Source organism: Hemiscyllium ocellatum, chromosome 3 (assembly GCF_020745735.1).
Source record: "Hemiscyllium ocellatum isolate sHemOce1 chromosome 3, sHemOce1.pat.X.cur, whole genome shotgun sequence".
Classification (NCBI taxonomy): Eukaryota; Metazoa; Chordata; class Chondrichthyes; order Orectolobiformes; family Hemiscylliidae; genus Hemiscyllium; species Hemiscyllium ocellatum.
In genome coordinates, this window is record NC_083403.1 from 74,588,181 (window position 1) to 74,613,238 (window position 25,058).

The 25,058-nt window shown below is 39.1% G+C and overlaps 1 protein-coding gene across 3 annotated transcripts in view; it reads left to right on the forward strand.

Moving 5' to 3' along the window:
- LOC132832857 (nuclear receptor coactivator 7-like) overlaps nucleotides 1–25,058 on the forward strand; it is a 110,332-nt gene that overhangs the window by 67,519 nt on the left and 17,755 nt on the right. The window contains exons 5-11 of one of the 3 annotated variants that reach the window (XM_060851047.1): nucleotides 1,074–1,147; nucleotides 1,350–1,457; nucleotides 1,560–1,667; nucleotides 1,863–2,021; nucleotides 2,904–3,088; nucleotides 4,021–4,790; nucleotides 7,312–7,480. In XM_060851047.1, the coding sequence (XP_060707030.1) occupies nucleotides 1,074–1,147; nucleotides 1,350–1,457; nucleotides 1,560–1,667; nucleotides 1,863–2,021; nucleotides 2,904–3,088; nucleotides 4,021–4,790; nucleotides 7,312–7,480 (1,573 nt within the window). The remainder of the gene's footprint in view (nucleotides 1–1,073; nucleotides 1,148–1,349; nucleotides 1,458–1,559; nucleotides 1,668–1,862; nucleotides 2,022–2,903; nucleotides 3,089–4,020; nucleotides 4,791–7,311; nucleotides 7,481–25,058) is intronic. The other 2 variants (XM_060851061.1, XM_060851053.1) reach the window with 2 other exon arrangements.

Below are 25,058 nucleotides of genomic sequence, written 5' to 3' on the forward strand. Positions count from 1 at the left end.
TTCTTGCTATTTCTGTCTTCAGCGCTCTGTTTCTAACCGTAATACCCACACAGTAACACAGTCTACTATATTCTCAAAGACCTATTTCAATATCAGGATCTGTTCTGAAATGCAAGAGAATTGATCCACTTCTGAAGAGCCATACACAGGAATTTTATATTCTGAACTGTCGACTGTAAAGACGAGCTGAAACACACATTACTGTAATTAGCCTTCTGTTTACCTTTTTGCATGTTAGGTTTTTATCCGATGGCAAGCTTGGATCACATATGTCTTTCCTAAAACTTAATAATGTGACATTCAGAAAATTGATGTAACTGTCTTTCAGAATAGTCCCAATTCGCTTTGCTGTTACAAGAGACATCCTACAAAATAAAAATACAGATGTTTCCCGTATTTTATCATATTGATTGGAGGTGCTCATTTCCTGGTGCTTGTGTGGCACAAACTTTACTTGCCACTTATCAGCCTACATCTGAATCTTGTCAAGGTCTTGATGTAGGCAGACATATGAATGGTACTGAACACTGTCATATGACAATAATCCAAAATCTGTTGAGGGATACAAATGTTGTCATATGTAATATGAGAACTTATTACACAATGTTACATTTGCAGCAGGATCATTAAATGGAGTTATATTTTTGTGAAAATTAAATATAAAAGTAATTGATATTAAGTGCTTTTTACTTGATGATCCTGCATATAATTTTCAAATTATACTCTTCTTTGAAGTGTGTTTAGTGTCTGTAAATCCTACCCATATATCTTTTACTTGCATACATATTAGACAGCTGTTTTTAGCTGCCATTCAGCACATTCAGTGTTTTTAGCTTTGTAAATGAAGGTATGCAAATTATAATCCAAGTTAATTGATCATTTTCTGTTGGTTCCAAGAAAACAGCGGTCAATATATTTTGAAGAGATCTCATCTCTAGGGTACTGTTTCATAAACCAGTTAGAATTATTTCTTAAAGATTTTGAACAATTGCTGAGTACTGATATAAAATTAACAATATTTAACAATGTTTACATAAAATTTGCTTTGATTGGTTTCTGCCATTTTTTAAAAGGTGACAGTCTGATAAACAATGAGAGAGAGAGGAAACTGGTTGCTCAGACGCCAACAGGAACCACAAAATACACGGTAAAAATTTAAGACTTGTAATATATATAATTATTTTAATAATTCAAATAAATTCAGGTAACTCAAACTTGTAACCCTATTGCAGAAAATGGCAAAATAAATTGATGGATGGACATTGTCTCATATTTCAATACAATGTGTGAGATATGTTCCAGAGCATTGAAATTGTAGTATGATACATAATTTTTTTTTAATATTGCAGGTTGACTCTCAGGACACATTGAATTCCATTGCTTTGAAATTCGATGTTACTCCAAATAAACTTGTTCAGATTAACAGGCTTTTCAGTCGTGTTGTTGTTCCTGGTCAGGTATGGCTTTGGTAACTTTATAAAAGCTTCTCCACCACTATTTTAATATTTGATATATTTCTGGATGTTGTTTAAGTTTAATCTATTCCCCATGCCTTTCAGATTTTATATGTACCAGATTCATGTTCCTCACATGGTATAGCAAATTCACCAGACTGTGTTAGCCCTCTTACTCCACCTTCATCTGATGCTGAGTATGATAAACTTCCAGTGAGTATTTACGTTGTTAATGGATACTTATTCTATAAATAATAAACTATCTGTACATCCTTTTAAACCTGAATAGTTTGAATGTAAATATTTACCAGACTACAGACATTTGGTTCATAATTATTAATCACCTTAGTTGAGGTTTTCATGTTAGCTTTTACTTGTATAATTAATTGACTAATCTAACCTTTGCAGGATGCTGATTGTGCAAGAAAGGTAACTGCAAAGAATTTCTTCTCCTCACCAGTGCATTCACAATCTATTATGAGAGTAACATCTTCAGGTTCAGAAGATGACGAACCACTTACTGAGAAATTTTTGAAAATGAACTGCAGATACATAACAGATGGCGAGGTAACTGTAGTCATTACTTTGAACAATTTGAATTGTCATCATTTTCACTATTTTGATTCTTCCACAAACTGAATAAGCTCATTGATTTGGGAAGAATTGAAAATCTGACCATTGACTGAATTCAAGACTTACAAAGTGCAACAAAGCAGGAATTGCTGTAGAAACTCAACAGATTTGGCAGCATCTGTGGGAAGAAAGCAGAGTTTAAAGTTTTGAGTCCAGTGACTCTTCATCAGACCAGTTCATTTTAACTTTCTTCTTGCCTCTCCTAAACACGTTTATGTGTTTTGTACAAATGCAGATTTGGAGCAGGAAAATATAATAACATTTCCAAACTCCTCATTGAATTTAATCATCGTAAAAATTCTTTAACACTAATCCAAGATTCTTTTATAATTTTAGAATGCATAAAAATATTAGCTAAAATGCCCAAAAAGTCTCCGTCTACTTCCCACAGCAGTGTGCCTTCCATCATGCCAGTCCATATGGTTAATTGCACCATTCTGAGGTGTAATGGTTGAGGATCTATGGTAGGAGAAATCATTCTCCAAAAGTCTCACTCCCCATTGACCCCACTACTTCCCCAACTGGCTTTGATCTCCCAAGGTGACAGTGGATCCTTTTTGAAGCATTCCATCTGGCTGAGGCCTCTCAAGCCATCCAATATTAGTGAGTTTGCCAAAGACATCCTGCTGTAATGCAGTCTAAACAACTAAGGCATTTCACAGACTAAACTTTAAGGCAAGGTTAAAGGATTCTGTCTAACCACTGATAAGGCTTTGCACATTCATTTAAACAATATAAAACTGAATCTCTGTTTACTTGCAGTTTTCTGTTGTATTTTGTCCGTAATGTTTTTAAATATGATGTTTTTATCATCAGGGTGTAGTGGGAGGAGTTATGATTGTCACTCCAAATAACATAATGTTTGACCCACACAAGTCCGATTCCCTTGTCATAGAGAATGGTTGTGAGGAGTATGGACTTATTTGCCCCATGGAAGAAGTGATATCCATTGCTTTGTACCCTGATATCTCGCACATGAAGATTAAAGATGCACTTCCATCGTAAGTGTTTTTCTTTTATAACAATGAATAAGGATTCTTTCTACTTTGGAAATCATTTTGAATTTTCCTTGTGCACAACTACATTTAATAGTGAAATTGCAGATTTGAATGAAATATGCTCTTGTCAAACAGGTTGAAATTTGTAAAAGTAATAGTTCAAATATATTATTGGGTTAAGTTAGCATTTGTGGTCCTTTGTTGCACATTCCTAATTGCCCTAGAGAGCTGCATTCTTGAACTGTTGTAATCCTTGAGTTGTAGGGACACCTTTAGTGCTGTTAGAAAGGGAGTTCTAGGTTTTTTGACCCAGTGAAAATGAAGTGAGAATGGTAATATATTTCCAAGTGAGAATGGTTTGTGGCTTGGAGGGAGACTTGTCGGGGTGGTGTTCACATACATCTACTGATCTCGTCGTGACAGTGGTAGATTTCATGGGTTTGGAATCTCTGGTTGCTGTGGTGCATGTTGTAGACAGTACACACTGCTGCTACTGCATTGGTGATGAAGGGCATAAGTATTGAAAGCAGAAAACTTAAATGACATCGCAAAAAAAGCGATTGATTGAACAAGGAGGACTGGAACTGAAATAGTTTAACAGTTTCGAAATAAAATTATGGGAAAAAAGTATTCATTACATCTACAATACTTGCTTCATGTACCGACTTTATAGGATAAAATAACAAGTTCTGATTTTGCTTTGCCATGTTGCTGTGGGTTCACATCGTTAAGTCAGAATTCAGAGATTTAGAGTTAATATGTATATTGTCCATCTTGTACTCTTTTGTACTGCATTGTATTTGAATAATTTAAAGTTATTTTTCTCATTTACATTTTTTCATTTCAAGATTTTAAGTTTTGTTTGACACTTTTGTGTTCATTTATTTTAAATTTTTGTTTAACATCACATGTGCATACATCATTTATCCTGACAGTGATGTACCAAAGGATCTCTCTCCTCTGTATAGGCCTGGAGATTGGGATGATCTATCTGCTGAGAAGGACCTAAATCCATTTAATCGTTTCAAGGGTATGAATACAACTAGTGAGTTGAAGACACATGATTCCTTGGAGAACTGTTATCCTGTCCAAAAAAGTATGGAAGATGCATCTGGTGAGGTTTTTACAGAACTTGCACCATCCCCAATTGAAGAGGAACGTGCTGCTGTTGGTAGGGATGTTGCTAAACATACGCTGTCAAAAGTCAGTTCTGTGGAGTCTGACCTGCAAGACAAAGGATATTACGGAAAGGATTCAACTACTGAAGGGAAATCAACACACTTGTCTGAAACATTGGAAAGTAAGAAACCTGACTTACTTGTGAAAGTTAGTGATTGCAGTGAACAACAAACCGTGTTTCAAAAAACTTTGACTGGGCAATTGTCAAAAATGTGCATTCATTCTTTTGAAAGCCCAACTAAAATGGTAGGTGTTCCTTTAGATGAGGTTAGTTCTGTGAACAATGAAGTTATTTGTAATAGTGGTGACCTTTCAACTGATAAAAACAAAGGAATCAACCTAGAAAATGACTTGACTGAAGGGAGTAGAACTCCCTTGGTGCAGGTTTATTCATCTGGTGTTCATCGAAATAACAGTGAAATGACAAAATCTGCTCTGACGGAAGTAATTGAGGAAGATAATTTTGAAGCTGGTTGTCAATCAGAAATACAAGCTTTCTTTAACAAACTTAAAGGACCAATTGAAGGTAAACAGCAAATATTTCACTTCTTATTGAATCATATAATCACAGTATTTTACAGTTATTTGGCTCATTATGTTTCTGTCAATTAATTGTGGATGACCTTACATTTAGTTCCAATCCTGGGCTTTCCTCCCATTCTGTTAACCTGTTTCTCTACATATTTGTTTCTTTCCTTTTAAAAGCTAGTCACTAGTTTCTGTTTCTGTCACCATTTGTAGTGACAAACAATTGAGGATTCTTAAATATTTCGGAAGGATATAGACCGATTAGTGCAATAGACACTTAGTATCGGGGATTATGTAAAATTGATAAGTGAGATGCATTTTTGAGGGCTGCTAAGGAATGAAGCAAAAAGGATTGGAGGAGCTGAGATACCAAAGTTTTTTGAATGTAAGAGTACAGCTATGTAAAGAGGTTTAGAAATGATTAAGTGTGCATTCAAAATTTATGTAAAACCGTAAGAAATAGGATGAGGAGTAGGCCGTTCAGCCCTTGAACCTACTCCACCATTCAATACAGTCATGGCTGGTGTGACATTCAACATCATCTGACATTCTGTCTTTATTTTTCTGCCCTTCCCCACAACCCTCAATTCCCCGACTGATCAAGAATTTATGTATTTCAGCTTTAAATGGATGTGAGAGCTCTGTCCCAACAGCTATCTGTGGCAAAACGTTCCAAAGACCCTCAACTGAGAGAAGAAATTCCTCCTCATATCAGTGCCCTTTACTGTGAGATTATACTGTCTGATCCTAGACAATCCCATGAGGGCAAACGTCCTCTGAACATTTACCCTGCAAAGCCCCATAAGGATCATATGTTTAAACAAGATGACTTCTTATTCTTCTAAACTCCAGTGAGTAGAGTCCCAATTAGTTTAGCCTTTGTACATAAGGCAATCCCTTCATACCAGGGATCATCCCTGTGAACCTTCTTTGAACTGCCTCCAATGAAATAATATCTTTCCTTAAATAGGGGACCAAAATTAGTCTAGGTACTGCAGATGCCATCTCACCAGCACCTTAAACAGTTGCAGTAAGACTTCCTTATTCCTTTACCCCACCCTCCTGGAAACCGGAACCAACATTTTATTAGCTTTCCTGACTACTTGCTTGCACCTGTGTGCTGGCTTCCTATGATTCATGTACAAGTTCCCCCAAGTTCCTTTTGTATTGCAGATTTCTGCATTTTTCGCCATTTAAATGATATTCTTGTTCTCCTTTTGAAAATTTAACAACTTTACGTTTTCCACCTTTTTATTTGCCAACCTTTTGCTCACTTACTTAATCTATAAATCTCTCTCTAAATTGTTTGATTCTGTCTTACGACTTGTTTTTCCACTGCTGACCAACTTGATTACTAAAGGATAGAAGTTCACCATCAACAAATAAATTTAAGAGGTTTTGTTCTGTCAGTTAGTGGAACATGTAATGTCCAATTAGAAATAGTAACGGAAACAGACCTATAATATTTTAAAATATTTATTTACTTGCTTTTTAAAAGAGATGTGTACAGTGATATAGCATAAAAGATCATTATTTAATTGGCTGTTGTAATAAAGACACAATAAAGGTTATCAGTGTTTTGGGTTTTATAATTTTAGACAATGGAATATAAGAATCAAGCAGTTATTATAAATTTTCACTTGGCAATGATTAAGACACAGCAGAGTACTGTGTGCAATGTTTGGGTGTCCCCTTGTAGAAAGTGGGTAAACCCATCCAGCAAATACAGGGATAAGTAAATGTGTATATGAGGAGAGAGTTGAGATGTTTATCTTTAACCTGGAGCTGATCAGGCTGAATGTATTTTCAGAGCTCTTCATAATGTTCAGAGTGCCTCAATGAGGGAAATAATGAAAGACCATTTCTTTGGCTAGAGATTCTATGATGAAGACTCATTAGATTAAAATTATCAGAGAGCGAGAGGAAAGGTTAGGAGAATTTATTTCCACAGAGATAGGTTGGAACATAGAATGCTTTCCTTAAGGAAGATATTTAGGCCAGTGTACCTGAGCAGTCTAAAGCTAATTTCATTGCTCCACTCGCTCTTTCACTGCCCAACTACTTATACTTGAATTACAAAGAGCTGACATAGCCAGAATAATTTAATTAGCTTTCATTTTGAAGTCAGAGATTTAATATCCTAACAATACCTGAACAGTGGCAATAGTTTTTGATATTTGCCTGATCAAAGTTTCGCAGAATTTGAACAACTTTATCAGATTTTCTCATGATGAGAGCTTGTGTTTGTATGGTACATTCATTGTTGAAGGCATCCCAAGCAATTTTAGTGAGATGCAAGAGGAAGCGAATGTCCTACTGAAGGAGTAGATATTAAGAGAAATGAACAAAATGATTGACAAGGAAAAAGGTTTTTGGGGAGTTCATTTGGGGCAAATGGTCATTAGAAGCCAGAGTTATTTGATTTACTAATCATAATTTCATTAGTTCTTTCTAATTACATCACTCCACTTATATCAATAGGATTAGATCTCCCACTGCTCATATTTAAATATTTTCAGATATGCTTCCATCAAAAGAGGAGAAGAGTAAGAAACCACCTATGTTCCTCTGCATTAAAGTTGGGAAACCTATGCGAAAGTCATTTGTATCATACAATTTGACTACAATGCATCAATATGTGAAGAAGGGCAAACAACCAGAGTATTGGTTTGCAGTTCCACAAGAAAGGTGAGTTTTTGAATGTTTAATTGTTTTGTCACTTCAAGCTTCAAAGGCTAATCGTTTTTCCCAATGAGGAAATAATTTTTTTAAAAATAAAAAAAACTTCTGCAACTTTTTGAAATCCTGTTTGTGTGTTTTCAACCACTTTGCAGGATCTAGAAACGACAGCAATTTGGAATTATTCAGCATCTTTCGTATACGGAAAAGTCTAAATCATTTCTCAGAAGTGTAAGCAGTAAAAACAGATGCTGAACCAAATATAGGTGCAGAATTGGGTTTTGGATCTTGCAGGAGAGGGTTGTAGGGAGAGAATTTCTGGTTGTAAATGTGAAATTCATTCATTCAGTTATTAGAGTCTTCAGGACAGATGATGATATTTGGACGTAAGTGGCTATTGGAAGATCTTGATACAAACCTCCAGAAATAGCCAGCCCCCTCCTATTTCAGGTTCTAATTATTCTCAAGAATGCGCCAGAATTTTCAACTTTAAATCTCAGTTTCTACATGCATCAATCATTTCATGAAGAATTATTTCCTGATTTTGTTTTTCTCTCTGTGCTTGTTTGAACTTGTTGCCTTGTCCTCCTCTTGCAACTTAATTTTAAAATTTGGATACCTCTTGCACCACCTTTGAAATACACTTTATTAGCACCTGCTTTGTATGCTAAAAGCTGAACTTTCACCAATCATTCATCAAGTTGTAGAGATGTACAGCAAGGAAACAGACCTCTTGGTCCAGCTCATCCATGTCAACCAGATATACTAAATTAATCTAGTCCCAATTGCCAGCATATGGCCTATATCCCTCTTAAACCCTTCCTGTTCATATACCCATCCAGATGCTTTTTAGATATTGTAGCTGTATCAGCCTCCACCACTTCCTCTGGCAGCTCATTCCATTAACACACCAACCTCTGCATGAAAAAGGTGCCCCTTCAATCCCTTTTAAATCTTTCCCTTCTCACCTTAAACCTATGCCCTCTAGTTTTAGACTCCATCACTCTGGGGAAAAGACCTTGTCTATTTACACTATCCATGCCCCTCATGATTTTATAAACGTCTATAAGGTCACCCCTCAGCCTCCGATGCTCCGGGAAAATATCCCCAGTCTTTTCAGCCTCTGTCTATAGCTTAAACCCTACAATCCTAGCAACAGTCTTGTAACTCTTTTCTGAACCTTTTCAAGTTTCACAACTACCTCCCCATAAGCGGGAGACCAAACTTTCACACTATATTCCAAAAGTGGCCTAATCAATGTCCTGTACAGCCGCAACATACCTTCCAATTCTTATATTGAGTGCATTGGCCAATAAAGGAAAGCATACTAAATGCTTTCTTCACTATCCTGACTATCTGGGTCTCCACTTTCAAGGAACTATGAACCTGCATTCTGAGAGAACGAGATCTTTCTGGACAAGACCTTAGCGAGGTTATTACACTGACCAGAGCAGAAGAGAGCAGACAATGAGGAAGGCATAGAGGAGACAGATGCAAGACACCCTGGGGGAAGTACCTGTCAGGAACAAGTTGAATCTTTTGGAAACAGTAGAGACAGATGACACTGCCAGACCGCAAGGCGGCCAGGTCTGTCAATCAAAAGTTGGCGTGGAGACAGAGTGGAAGAGTCTGACATCGCACAGAGCCGTGGTAATAGAGGACTCCATAGTGAGAGGAACTGACCGGGGTTTTTGTGGCAGCAGGCGGGACCTAAGGATGGTGTGTTGCCTTCCTGGTGCCAGGGTTAAAGACATCACAGACAGATTGCAGGAAATCCTCATGGACAAAGGTGAAGAGCCAGAAGTGGTGGTACATGTCGGCACAAATGATGTCAAGAAGAGTAGGAGGAACATACTACTGCGGGACTTCGGAGAACTAGGAAGAAGGCTGAAAAGCAGGACGTTGAGAGTGGTTATCTCCGGTTTGCTTCCAGTTCCTCAGGCTGGTGAGGCCAGAAACAGGGAGATCATGGACTTGAACGTGTGGCTGGGGAACTGGTGCAGGAAGCAAGGATTTAAGTTCTTGGATCACTGGGGTATGTTTTGTGGTAAACATAAATTATACAAGAGAGATGGTTTGCACCTTAATAGGTTGGGAACCAGCGTTTTGGCAGACAGGTTTGCTACTGCAACACAGCTACGTTTAAACTAAGGAGTGGTGGGGAGAGGACAAACTGGATGTTTAAGAAGGAAATTGAAGGGAAAGTTAGAACAAGGGAAGTCAAGAAAGACAACTGTATCGATGAAACAAAACTCAAAAAGGGATCATGCTGTAAGGTTGAGTGAAATAGGAGTTGATGGGAAGGGTGAGGGCACTAACAAATTAAAAATACTATATATGAACGCACGAAGCATTAGAAATAAGATGGATGAGCTTGAGGCTCTTTTAGACATTGGCAGATACGATATTGTGGGGTAACTGAGACGTGGCTTCAAGTGGACAGGGCCTGGGAAATGAATATTCAAGGCTACACGTGCTATCGTAAGGACAGACTGACGGGCAGAGGGGGTGGGGTGGCCATGTTGGTAAGGGATGATATTCAGTCCCTTGCACGGGGGACCTAGAATCAGGGGATGTAGAGTCAGTATGGATAGAGCTAAGAAATTCTAAGGGTAAAAAGACCATCTTGGGAGTTATCTACAGGCCCCCCAAACAGTAGTCTGGATGTCGGATGGAAGTTGAATCAGGAGCTGAAATTGGCCTGTTGCAAAGTTATTACTACAGTTGTTATGGGGGATTTCAACATGCAGGTAGACTGAGACAATCAGGATGGTATTGGACCTCAAGAAAGAGACTTTGTGGAGTGCCTCTGAGATGGATTCTTAGAACAGCTGGTGCTGAAGCCTACCAGGGAGAAGGCAACTCTGGATCTGGTATTGTGCAACGAACTAGAATTGATCAGGGACATCGAAGTGAAGGAGCCATTGGGAAGTAGTGACCATAATACAATAAGCTTCAATTTGCAATTTGAGAGGGAGAGGGTACAATCGGAAGTGACAATATTTCAGTTGAATAAAGGGAACTATGGAGCTATGAGAGAGGAACTGGCCAAAGTTCAATGGTGCAATACCTTAGCAGGGATGACAGTGGAGGAACAATGGCGGATATTTCTGTGTATAATGCAGACAATGCAGGATCAGTTCATTCCAAAAAGGAAGAAAGATCCTAGGAGGAGGCATGGGTGGCCGTGGCTGACAAGGTAAGTTAAGAAACATATAAAGTGAAAAGAGAAAAAGTATAACATAGCAAAGATAAGTGGGAAAACGAAGGACTGGGGAGCTTTTAAAGAACAACAGAGGATTACTAAGAAGGAAATACGCAGAGAAAAAATGAGGTACGAAGGTAAACTGGCCAAAAATATAAAGGAGGATAGTAAAAGCTTTTTTAGGTATGTGAAAGGCAAAAAAAATGGTTAAGACTAAAATTGGGCCCTTGAAGACAGAAACAGGGGACTATATTACGGGGAACAAAAAAATGGCAGAAGAATTGAATTGGTACTTCAGATCTGTGTTCACTGGGGAAGACACAAGCAATCTCCCTGAGGTAACAGTGGCTGAAGGATCTGAACTTAAGGGAATTTATATTTGCCAGGAACTGGCGTTGGAAAGACGGTTAGGTATGAAGGTTGATAAGTCCCCGGGGCCTGATGGTCTACATCCCAGGGTACTGAAGGAGGTGGTTCGAGAAATCATGGATGCGTTGGTGATTATTTTCCAGAGTTCGATAGATTCGGGATCAGTTCCTGCGGATTGGAGGGTGGCTAATGTTGTACCACTTTTTAAGAAAGGTGGGAGAGAGAAAACAGGAAATTATAGACCAGTTGGTCTGACCTCAGTGGTGGGAAAGATGCTGGAGTCTATTATAAAGGATGAAATTACGACACATCTGGATAGTGGTAACAGGATAGGTCAGAGTCAGCATGGATTTATGAAGAGGAAATCATGCTTGACTAATCTTCTGGAATTTTTTGAGGATGTAACTCTGAAGATGGACGAGGGATCTCCAGTAGATGTAGTGTACCTGGGCTTTCAGAAAGCTTTTGATAAAGTCCCACATAAGAGGTTAGTGAGCAAAATTAGGGGCGCATGGTATTGGGGACAAAGTACTAACTTGAATTGAAAGTTGGTTGGCTGATAGCAAACAAAGGGAAGTGATAAATGGCTCCATTTCGGAATGGCAGGCAGTGACCAGTGGGGTACCGCAAGGATCAGTGCTGGGACTGCAGCTTTTTACAATATATATCAATGATATAGAAGATGGTATTAGTAATAACATTAGCAAATTTGCTGATGATACTAAGCTGGATGCGAGGGTGAAATGTGAGGAGGATGTTAGGAGATTACAGGGTGACCTAGTCAGGTTAGGTGAGTGGTCAGATGCATGGCAGATGCAGTTTAATGTGGATAAATGTATGGTTATCCACTTTGGTGGCAAGAACAGGAAGGCAGATTGCTACCTAAATGCAATCAATTTAGGTAAAGGGGCAGTACAAAGAGATCTGGGTGTCCTTGTACACCAGTCAATGAAGGTAAACATGCAGGTATAGCAGGTAGTGAAGAAGGCCAATAGCATGCTAGCTTTCATAACAAGAGGGATTGAGTATAGAAGCAAAGAGGTTCTTCTGCAGCTGTATAGGGCCCTGGTTAGACCACACTTGGAGTATTGTACGCAGTTCTGGTCTCCAAATTTGAGGAAAGACATTCTGGCTATTGAGGGAGTGCAGAGTAGGTTCATGAGTCAATTCCTGGAATGGCAGGACTACCTTACGCTGAAAGACTGGAGCAACTGGGCTTGTATACCCTTGAGTTTAGAAAACTGAGAGGGGATCTGATTGAGACATATAAGATTATTAAAAGATTGGACACTCTGGAGGCAGGAAACATGTTTTCGCTGATGGGTGAGTGCCAAACCAGAGGACACAGCTTAAAAATACGGGGTAGACCATTTAGGACAGAGATGAGGAGAAACTTCTTCACCCAGAGACAGGTGGTTGTGTGGAATGCTCTGCCCCAGAGGGTAGTGGAGGCCCAGTCTCTGGATTCATTTCAGAAAGAGTTGGATAGACCTCTCAAGGATAGTGGAATCAAGGGTTATGGTGATAAGGCAGGAACAGGATACTGGTTAAGGATGATCAGCCATGATTATATTGAAGGGTGGTGCAGGCTTGAAGGGTGGTGCAGGCTTGAAGGGCAGAATGGCCTACTCCTGCACTTCTTGCCTATTGTCTTTTGTGCAGCAACACTTCCCAGGACCTTACCTTTAAGTATATAAGGCCTGCCTTGAAATGCCTTTCTAAAATGCAGCACACTTTATCTAAGCTAAAACCAAAAGAGAAAATGCTGGAAAATCTCAGCAGGTTTGGCAGCATCTGTAAGGAGAGAAAAGAGCTGACGTTTTGAGTCTAACTGACTCTTTGTCAAAGCTGCTACCAGACCTCCTGAGATTTTACAGCATTTTCTCTTTTGGTTTCAGATTCCAGCATTCGCAGTAAATTGCTTTTGTCTAAGCTAAACTCCATCTGCCACTCCTCAGTCCGTTGGCCCATCTGATGAAGATTTTGTTGTACTCTGAAATAACGTCCTTTGCTGTCCATTACACCACCAATTTTGGTGTCATCTGCAAACTTACTCGCCACACCTCTTATGTTCAATTCTAAGTTGTTTATATAAATGACAAAAAGCAGTGGATCTAACACTGATCCTTCCTTATAACTCAGATATTTGGCATTCAATAGCAGTCTCTTTACTTCTTTCAAAGTGCTTACTACTCTGCATCTTAACCGTAAGAATTGGTCACAGTAGAGAACTAGGCAGTTTGAATCGCAAGTTTCTCTAAACTGTGCTGTACTGTTTTGACTGTGTAGTTCAGTATTCTGTTGGCTTTATTGTTTGTTGCCGTACATTGGTTGAGCACTTTTAGGTTCAAATCTGTTGAGGCTTAATCTTTTGCAGCTTCAGTTGTTGCTATTTCATTCTTAAGATATTCACATTTTCTAGTGGAATTCAATCCATTCATGAAGATGGCCGCTACTTAAATTCTTTCCTGACAGCCTGAACTGGACCTTTGAACAAATATAAACGATAGTCTAAGTACATAGAACAGTTGGCATTCGATTGATTTTCTGTGTAAAACATTGTCTAAAGTATTAACAGTACTAAGGGTTTTTCTGCAGTGTATAAGCATTTTGAAGATAAGAATTATCAGACATTCCTTTTGCTGGTTCCTTTTTAGACGCTTAAAATTATGGCAGAGACTAGACTCGAGCAAGTCCAATTACCTGCATTTTTTCCAACGTATAACTGGGGTTTGATTAAAGCCATTTTCATGCTCACATGCACTGCTTTCATGTTTAAATATGCAGGAATTGTGTGCACATTTGTCTTGATTATTGTTGTTCACATACTAATTTTCACAGTCCAATTTGTATTCTGAAGAATTACATAGTTCTGCATATTGATAACCAAGTTTATCAATTATTTGTCTGTTTTGAAATAATAACAATTAAAACACTTTTATGGGTAAGTTTATCAGTTAACCCAAAGCACTTAAATACATAAATGTTTGATACTTTAATATCCCAGACCACAGATTTCATTCATCAAGCATTGTTTTACATAAGCTCCTCCTACTGTATGAATATTCAGATAGGCCTATGTTTGCTTCTTATGCTACACATCACTTAGAGTTGTGCATGCAGATGTCAGAGTCATTGAGATTTTGCAGCACGGAAACAGATCCTTCAGCCCGTTGTCTATGCTGGTCATCAAATAGCCATCTGTTTTCATTCCATTTTTCAGCACTTGGCCTATGCCTGTGTATCCTCTTGAGTTTCATGTGTCCATCACAGTAGCCTTTAATGTCTTGAGAGTTCATGCCTCTTCCATCATTTTTGGCAGTGAGTTCCAGATACCTACAACCCTCTGGGTGAAAACAATTTTCCCCAGGTTCCCTATAAACCTCTGCTTCTTACTCTAAAATTACTTTGCCTGAATATTGGTCCCTGTATCTATGTTGCAAATGTGTTGCTGGTCAAAGCACAGCAGGTTAGGCAGCATCTCAGGAATAGAGAATTCGACGTTTCGAGCATAAGCCCTTCATCATTATTCCTGATGAAGGGCTTATGCTCGAAACGTCGAATTCTCTATTCCTGAGATGCTGCCTAACCTGCTGTGCTTTGACCAGCAACACATTTGCAGCTGTGATCTCCAGCATCTGCAGACCTCATTTTTTACCCTGTATCTATGTTATCAACTTTGTACGTCTCAATCAAATTTCCCCCTTAAGCCATAGCTGCTCTAAGGAAAAACAATCCCAGCCTCCCTAGTCTCTCTCCATAGCTGAAATGCGATAGCCCAGACAACATGCAGATGAATCTTCTCTGCATCCACCCTATTGCAGTTGTATCCTTCCTATAGTGTAGTGATCAGAACTGCACGTAGTACACTAGTTGTGGCCATAACTAATGTTATGTACAGCTCCATCAATACTTCCTTGCTCTTTTAGTCAATGCCTTGACATACAAAGGCAAGAATCGCAAATAGCTTCTTAACCACCAGATCTACCTTTCCTTACGGACTCCCGCACCTTGTTAGTCTTCCCAAAATGCATCACCTCACCCTTTTCGGTATTCAATTCCATTTGCCACTGTTCAGCCCATCCCTCTGTATTGTACAGAAATCTAAAGCTTTACTCATTATTTACCACCCCACCAATTTTTGTCATCTTGTGAACTTATCATACTTCCAGCATTGATATCTTGATATTAATGTACACAACAAACAGCAAGGGGATCTGTACTGAAACCTGTGGTAATGGACACAGGCTACCAATGGCAAAAACATTCATCGAGCATCATGTTCTGCTTTCTGCTACTAAGAGAAAGTGAGGACTGCAGATGCTGCAGAGTCAGAGTTGAAAACGATGGCACTGGAAAAGCACAACAGTTCAGGTAGCATCTGAGGAGTAGCAGTGTCAACATTTCAGGCATATGCCTTTCATCAGGAATGTGGAGAGGGGAAAAGGGATAGTGGGGTTGAGGCTGGGGGTAAGGTAGGTAGGAAGGTGATAGGTGGATGCAGGTGGGGGTTAATTGTGATAGATTGGTGAGGAAGGTAGAGCGGATAGGTGGGAAGGAAGATGGACAGCTCAAGAGGGCAGTGTTGAGTTAGAGAGTTGGATCTGGGATGAGGTCAGGGGACAGGAGATTTGAAAACTAGTGAAGTCAGTGTTGATGCTGTGTGGTTGAAGAGTCCCAAGGTGGAGATGAGGCATTCTTCCTCCAGTTGACGGTTGGCTTTTATTTAGCGATAGAGGAGGCCCAGGACTTGAATGTCCTTGGTGGAGTTGAAGTGGTTGGCACCAGGGTGATGGTGTTGTTGGGTGCGTGTATCCAAGAGATGTTCCCTGAAACACTCAGCAAGTTGGCATCCCGTCTCCTTGATGTAGAGTAGACCACGTCGAGAGCAACAGACACAGTAGATGAGGTGGGTGGATGTGCAGGAAAATGTCTGCTGAATGTGAAAAGATCCTTTGGGGCCTTGAACAGCAGTGAGGGGGGAGGTGTGGGTGCAGGTTTTGCACCACATGCGACGGCAAGGCAAGATGGAGGGAGGTTGGTGGGTGGGGTGTGGACCTAACAAGGGAATCATGGAGGGAATGGTTTCTGCGGAACACAGGGGTGGGGAGGGGAGTATATCTTTGGTGGTGGGATCTGAGTATATGTGGTGGAAATGGTGGAGGATAATGTGTTGTATCCAGATATTAGTGGAGTTGGGGGAGTGGGTGGTAGGGGAGGGATTCTATCCTTGTTGAGGTTGAGGGGTGGGGTTTGAGGGCGGAGGTGCAGGAAGTGGATGAGATGCATTGGAAGGCATTGTTGACCACGTGGGAGAGGAAATTACCATCACTGAAATAGGAGGACATCTGAGATATAATGGAGTGGAATTGCTCCTCCTGGGAGTAGATATGGCAGAGGTAGAGGCAGAGGAATTGGGAGTATGGGATAGCATTTTTACATGGGTGGGTGGGAGGAGTTTTAGTGAAGGTAGCTGTGGGAGTTGGTGGGTTTGAAGTAGATGTCCATGTTGAGTCAGTCACCAAAGATCAACACAGAAAGGTCCAAGAAGGGGAGGGAGGTGTTAGAAATGGTTTATGTGAACTTGAAGTCAAAGTGGAAGGTGTTGATGAAGTTGATGAACCATTGAATTTTGGATCCAATTCGCCAAATTACCCTGGATCCCATGGGCTCCTTGCTTCTTAACCAGTCTGCATTTGAAACCTTGTCAACAGCTTACTGAAGTCCACATCAACCATATCAGCTGTACTACTCTCCTTTAACACACTTTGTCAATTCTTTTCAAAATTCAATCAAATTTGTTAGATGTGGTCTGCCATGGGCTGACTATCCTTGATTTCGCTTTGCTTGTCCAAGTGGAAATTAATTCTGTGCTTCAGTACTTTTCCAATAGTTTCCAATCACAGATGTTAATGCTACCACTTTAGCTATCTTGCAGTCCTCTGGCACTTTTCTTGGGGTCAGTGAGGATTTGAGAATTAATGTCAGAGCCCCTGATATCTCCTTTGTTGCCTTCCAAAGCAGCCTGGGATACATCTCATCTGGGCCTTGGAATTTATCCACTTTCAAGTCTATTAATACCACCTCTCTCTCGATGCTGATTCATTCAAGTATATTGTAGATCCCCTCCCAGATTTCTACATCTATCGTCCTTCTCTGTTCTGTATACAGATGAAAAGTATTCATTTAAAACTCAACAGTGTCTTCTGGATCCTCACATATGTTGCCACTTTGGTTTATAATGGGTGTACTGTTTTCCTAGTTATTCTCTTGCCCATTATATACTTAAAAAAAACACTGTTGGGTTTTACATAATGTTAACTGCCAGTGATTTTTTTCATGTCCCCTCTTTGTTCTCCTAGTTTTTAAGCAATTCCCTGCAATTTCTATACTCCTCCAGTATCTGCCATAAGCTTCCTTTATTTTTCCCTTTACCAATCCTATATGTCCAGTGAATGTATCTGTACATCACCGACAGAATTTAATCAGGTGGGTGGATGAGTGAGCAAATGAGACAGCGTAAAAGAAGAGGTGCCGCCATATTGATCATACCACAGTATGTGAGCATGATTTCTTAGATCTTTCCTCAAATTATGCCAAATGGATAGTACCTAAAAACACTTGATTTAGGGAGTGTCCATTTTATCAGACATGTCCTATAGATTCCAGACAGGAATATATGGACAGACAATATAATGCATAGGAGCGACATTGTTGGTTTACAATGTTGCATATCCCTTTTGGACGTTTTGTTGGTAAAAATCAATCAGGGATTTCAATTAGCACCTCCAGAAATCATTTCAGTATTGTGACCAAAAAATAATATTATGTGTTGCTTCACAAAGTCAACTCCGTTCTGCTGATAAATGTTTGTAAATTTCAGAATGATGTAGCAGATATATTCGTATAATCTACAGCCACCGGTGTTGTGCCTTTATTTAAGAAAAGCTGTAAGCAGAATCTTGGGAACTATATACATGTAAATTTGACATCAGTGGTATGTACATTGTTGGGCTAGACTTTGAGAGATAGGATTTACATGCATTTGAAGAAGCAAGGACTGATTAGGGATAGTCAGCATGGCTTTATGCGTGGGAAATTGTGTCACATAAAACTTGATTGAATTTTTTGAGTGAGTACAGGTAGTTCTTCTATAAATGTGGTGGTTGCGTTGTTGTGCAACCCCAGATTATAGAAAAATCGCGCTTTAGAAACAGCACTTAAAGTGTTGGTGATGTAATCAAGCTACAGCCAAAACACATTTTAAAAGTTTGTACTTTAGAAACAACATCCCCAATTTGTCAAATGCAGTATAGTAAATTTGCATTATCGAAACACACATTATAGCAGAACAAACTGTACCCAAAACGATTGAAGGCAGAATGGTAGACATTTTCTACATGAACTTCGGTAAAGCCGTTGACAAGGTTCTGCCTGGTAGACTGATTAGTAAAGTTAGATCACATGGGATTCAGGGAGACCTTGCCAATTGGATATAAAATTGGCTTGATGGTAGGAGACAGAGCGTGGTGGTGGAGTGTGTTTCGGACTGGAGGCCTGTGACCAGCAGTATTCTGCAAGATTTGGTGCTGGGTCCACTTACGTTTGTAATCTATATAAACAATTTGGATAAGAATTTAGAAGGCATGGTTAGTAAATTTATGAGTGATACTAAAATTGGTTGTATAATGGACAATGAAGATTATAATGGGATCTTAATCGACAGGGCTAATGGGCTGAGGAGTGGCAGGTAGAGTTTAATTTGGATACACGTGAGGTATTGCGTTTTGGCAAAACAAACAAGAGCAGGACTTATACAGTTAGTCATAGGGTCCTGGGTAGTGTTATCAAATAGAAAGTCCTAAGGGTTAAGGTACATAGTTCTTTAAAAGTTACATCACAGGTAGATATGATGGTTAAGAAGGCATTTAAACATGCTTGTCTTCATCGTTCAGACCATCGAGTGTCGGATTTGGGGCATCATGTTGAGGTTGTACAGGACATTGGTGAGGCCACTTTTGAAATACTGTGTGCAGTTCTGACCACCCCGCTATAGGAAGGGTATTATTAAATTGGAGAGGCTTCAGCAAAGATTGACCAGAATGTTGCTGGGACTGGAGGGTTTGAGTTATAAGAATAGGCTGGATATGCTGGAACATGTTTCACTGAATTATAGGAGGTTGAGAGATGAATTATAAACTTTGTAAGATCTCAGGAACATAGATAAGATGAATAGCAACGGTTTTTTTCCTATGGTGGATGAGTTCAAAATGAAGGAGTATGATTAACGAGCAGCGCTCTGAAGGCATGAGCTTTCAAATAAACCTGTTGGACTATAATCTGATGTCATATAACTTCTGACTTTGTCCACCCAGTCCAACACTAGCATCTCCACTTCATATTTTCAAGCCTCCGATGCTGCAGGGAAAATAGCCCTAGTCTACTCAACCACTCCACATAGCTCAAATCTGATACTACAGGAAAAACAGCCCCAGCCTATTTATCTTTCCCTATAGCTCAAATCCTCCAATCCCGGCAACATCCTTGTAAATCTTTTCTGAACCCTTTCAAGTTTCATAACATCCTTCCGATAGGTTGCAGGCAGGTGAGACAAATTAAGATTGAGAAAATTGGTTGGCATGGATAATTTAGACCAAATGTTCTGTTTCTGTTCTGTATGTCTCTATGACTCTTAATTGGAAGTAGGACATTGCACAACCTAGAGCTATATGATCTGTAGTACAATGACCTTGATCAAATACCGAGGTTCAATATGTCAATGAATGAAATAGAGACTGAATGGTTGAAGGGTTTAGAATGAATCCTAGTGTCAATAGAGTCATTTAGCATAGAAACAAGCCCTTCAGTGCACCACGTCTATGCCAACCAGCAAAAACCAAACTATACTAATCCCATTTACCTTTAGATTAGACTAGATTAGATTACTTACAGTGTGGAAACTGGTCCTTCGGCCCAACAAGTCCACACCGACCCGCCGAAGCGCAACCCACCCAGAGTCATTCCCCTACATTTACCCCTTTACCTAACACTGCGGGCAATTTAGCATGGCCAGTTCACCTAATCTGCACATTTTTGGATTGTGGGAGGAAACCAGAGCATCCAGAGGAAACCCACGCAGACACTGGGAGAACGTGCAAACTCCACACAGAGTTGCCTGAGGTGGGAATTGAACCTGGGTTTCTGGTGCTGTGAGGCAGCAATGCTAACCACTGTGCCACCGTGCCGCCCACTCTACTTTGTCCACAGCCTCCTAGTCCCTGACATCACAAGTGCTTGTCCAGATGCTTATTGTATTGTAAGACTTCATAGACTGATGGAGTTATATAGCACTAAAACACCCTCCAGTCCAACTCATCCATGCCAACCAAATATCCTAAACTGATCTAGTTCCATTTGCCAGCATTTGGCCCATATCCCTCTAAACTCTACCTGTTCATGTACCCATCCAGCTTCCTTTTAAACATTGTAACTGTACTTGCCTCTACCACCACTTCTAGCAGCTCGTTCCATGCAAGTACCATGTCTGTGTGAAAATGTTGCCTCTTAGATTCCTTTTAATTTTTTCTCCTCTCACCTTAAACCTATGCCCTCCACTCTGGGAAAAAGTCCTTGACTATTCACTCTATCCATGTCCCTCATGATTTTATATATTCTGAATGCTTTCAAGTTTAGCAACATCTTTCCTATAGCAGGGAGATGAGAATTGGATGGAGTATTCTAAAAGTGGTCTCTCCAATGTCCTGTACAGCTGCAACATGACAACTCAACTCGAATACTCCATGTTCTGACCAATGAGGGTAAGTGTGCCAAATGCTGCCTCACCATCCTGTGACTCAATTTTCAAGGAACTATGTACGAACACCCCTTGATCTCTTTATTCGGCAGCACGCCTCAGGACCCTACCATGAGCTATATAAACTCTGCTCTGATTTGTCTTACCAAAATGGAACACCTCACATTTATCTAAATTCAGTTGGGGGGGTCTACGAGGATGACAGAAAAGGGAGAATATGGGCCAGTTTGCCTAATATATCATTGGGAAAATATTAGCGTTTATAACAGCTAGTCCCAGGTTGAAAACAGATTACATTTCTGTGTCTGTTTGCAAGTCAATTTGTATGCAAATCAGAACTCAATCCAGCAGAATGTTAAGTAGCTGTTTGCAAGTACAAGAAATGTTCATATGTCAGATTTTTTAAGTTACACAATTGCATGGATAATCAGAAAAATATGTTTACAGAGTATAAGTTTTAGTGGTGTTGGGAAAAATCTGAAAACGATTTGCTTTAATGATATTTGGAGCACCCCTCATATCAAACAAACATACAAGCTTATACTTTGCCAAATACGTGCTTAAAGTCAGACCAATTGTGTAGATTTGTCAAGGTTGTACCATGTTCAGAACATTGGCAGGCTACCTTGATTAATAAACAACTTTTAAAGGATCCACGTACTTTCCTGATGAAAGATGATTGCACTGGCAGTGATTCAAGAGTTAACTAAACAGTTTAACATCATTAAATTAAACTGTGAACTTAGCTATAAGTTTAATGCTGAATGTGAACTCAACACAGCTTCACCAAAACGGCATAAACTTTCCAGTTCTCTCCATATCTTTCCATTGTAATTCTAAAATGGGCCTTGGTCATAGTGTCAGAGAGTAAGTACTTACTTTAACCATTCTTTCAAAACTAGTGCTAATAATTTCAAAACTAAAATTAATAAATTGTTTAAATAAGTTAAATTTTAAGCATTCAGTTATATTTATAATGCTTATTTAATAGTTCACATCTACATTTGTTGAAAAAGGTGGGTTGAGAAGTTGTATCCATTTATGTGAATAAAACCAATTATGTCACATTGCTGGTCTCTGAATAGTTACGAAATGCTCTGCCAAAGTCAGATTTTTACTGTTTTAGATGATTCATGTTGTCTACATGCAGGCTGATGAAACACACACTCCCTTTCTGAGTATTTTAAATGTTGAGAGAAGTTGAATGAAAATATCTCAATTCTTATAACATCAAAGTGTCTTGGTGACAAGTTTACAAAATGTGAACATTTTCAGTAATCTGGCAATGTTAATTTTAATCCAAACTCTTCACTGAACTGACAGTATACCACAATTCAGCTAAAGAATGCAATATGTTCTACTGAAAAGCTAGAAATTAAATTATTCCTACACTGTTCTTTGGAAATACTATTTCAGCCAGATGGAAACTGGATCACATTTTCCATCCCTTTTCTCACTATTACCTGTGCCCTACCACCTTCCTGTGCTCTTGTTCTCCGCTGACATCTGAAATGTGTTGACTCAACATTCTTTTTTAAAGGCAGTTTTAAGGTGTTTGATGCACATTAGTATACTGACATGTTACAAAGTGCAAGTAGTGACAAGGATGGTCTAAGAAGCATGTGGGGCATAGAAATACAAGAAATATAGGGAGCAATTGTAAGGTAATTCAGCTTTCTCCATTAATTTGATGTTGATGTTGAAATTTTACATTTTTTGGAGGTTTTGCAGTGTGAGAATATGCTTTCAATCCTGTTTAAGAAATAAAATTATGAGTTATTCTTATCCAATGTAATAACCAAACAGCAATATTATGATAAACAAGGATAAGCAGATGCTGGAAGTCTGAAACAAACAGAGAAATTGCTGGAGTAATTCAGCAGGTTTGACAGCATCTATGGAGAGAAAGCAGAGGTAACATTTCCAGTTCAGTGACTGGACCTACAGAGTTTCTCCAGCAATTTCTCTTTTTGTTAGCAGTGTTATGACTACTGTTAATTAATAGAACTGTAAGCTAGACATTGAGTACTGACTTTAGAAACTGCTCATTCAGAATCTGGCTATCATGTTGGCTGGTTGTAGCTTTTGATGTCATATTAAGTATGAAACAAGTTCTTCTTCCAGGCTTGTAGCAAAAGAGATTTGGGCCATAAACATCATACATTCCAGTGTTTGTTTTTATCAAACCTACGTAAAATATATTTTACATGGTGAGGCATTTGTACTGTGTCTTAACAATAAATGACTAGGGGGCTCTGCTTGGAGATTTATAATATGACATTTTAAAACAAATGTTTTGACAGTGGATTGTATTTTTTGGTTCATTTTTGTTCAATATACTGGTTGTATTATGGCTTTCTGGATATCTTCCTTCAATCAAATTCTCCTTTAGTCACATAGTCTAACAACTAGTAATTAGAAGCAAATGGCAAAAAGAAAAACTTTTTTTTGTAAGAAAGTATACACTATAGTCCTGTTCATGACATCAAACTACAGACTTATGGGTAGAAAGTATGCAGATTGGCAGAAACAAGAGTTTGTTTTTTACTCAGTCCACCCACAAAGAACATAGAGGCATCAATAAAAGTATTAAGAGCAATATTTCAGAACAAGTTACATGTTGCAATTCTGTTTGCAGCACCTGAATTTAAATCATACTATTATTGAATTAATTTGTCATTATTTCTAACAGAATTAGACAGGGTAAACACAGGAAGGATGTTCCCGATGAATGGGGAATCCAGAATCAGAGGACACAGTTTAAGGATGTTGGATAGGCCATTTAGGACTGAAGTGAGGAGAAATATCTTCACCCACAGAGTGGTGACCCTTTGGAATTCTCTGCAACTGGAAGTGATTTAAACCAAAATATTAAATATTTTCAAGAATGAATTAGATTTGGTTCTTCAGGCTAAAGGGATCAAACAGTTTGGGGATAAAGCAGCAATAGGGTACTGAGTTGGATGATTCATCTTGATTATATTGAATGGCAGAGCAGACTCGAAGGATTGAATGGGCTATTCCTTCATCTGATATCTGTGTTTCTGTTTTCTTGACTTCACTATTTATTTTTATTTACAACTACTTGTATGTGAATAGTTAAATTGGTACAGAAATATAACAGGTATGTTTGCAAGCGAAAAACAAATCTGGTTCAGATCTGGCGTATTTTTCTTTGTACTCTGAAGGATGTAAGTATTTTTATTCCAGTGTGGATAGGATGGTCAGTTTTCTTTTAACTTTTTAAAAGCTCACCTTTATTTTAAATTGTATTTTCTCTTAATTTGGGTTGAATGATGTACATAACATTTGGCAAAAATTAATGACTAAGTTTTAAAATGAAATGACATTGATGAAGCCACTTATATCTTTGTAAGATGATGCCTTATTTTGTGTAGTACTGGCAGCACCTGAGCTCCTGTCTGTTTTACTTGAGCCTTATCAACTCATAGAATCATACAGAAGGGGCCCTTCAGCCCAGCAAGTCTGTACCGTGGAAAATACACTACTATCTGCATGAGGCCCATAGCCTCGGATATACTGACATGTCAAGTGCTTGTCCAACTAGTTTTTAAACATTGTGAGGTTTCCCATCTCAATTACCCTCTCAGGCAGTGTATTCTAAACCCTCATCACCCTCTGAGTGAAAATAGTTTTCCTCAAATTTCATCCAAATCTGCTTTATTTTACTTGAAAATTTGCCCCATTTTTATTGACCCCTTGACTAAGGGGAGCAGCAACTTTCTATTCACCCTGTCCAAGCTCCTCACTTAAACATCTCAGATACCTTAAGATTTATGTAGCAGCATGGTGGCTGAGTGATTGGCTTTGCTTCCTCACAGTGCCAGAGATCCAGGTTTGTTTCTACCCTAAGGTGATTATCTGTGTAGAGTTTGCACACACTCCCAGTGCCTGCAAGGGTTTCCCCCAGGTGCTCTGGTTTCTTCCCAAAGTCCAAAGCTGTGCAGGTTAGGTGGTTTGTCCATGCCTATATTGTCCAGGGATGTGTAAGCTGGTGTGAGCTAGCCATGGGAAATCCAAGGTTATAGAGTTAAGGTAGGGGGTGTGAGTCTGGGTGGGATGCTCTTCAGAGGGTCAATGTGGACGTTGGGCCAAATGGCCTGTTCCAAACTTTAGGGATTTTGTGTTAATTCCTCTGTTCCTCTGAACTTCAATTTTTTTTGCCATTCATTGAGTAC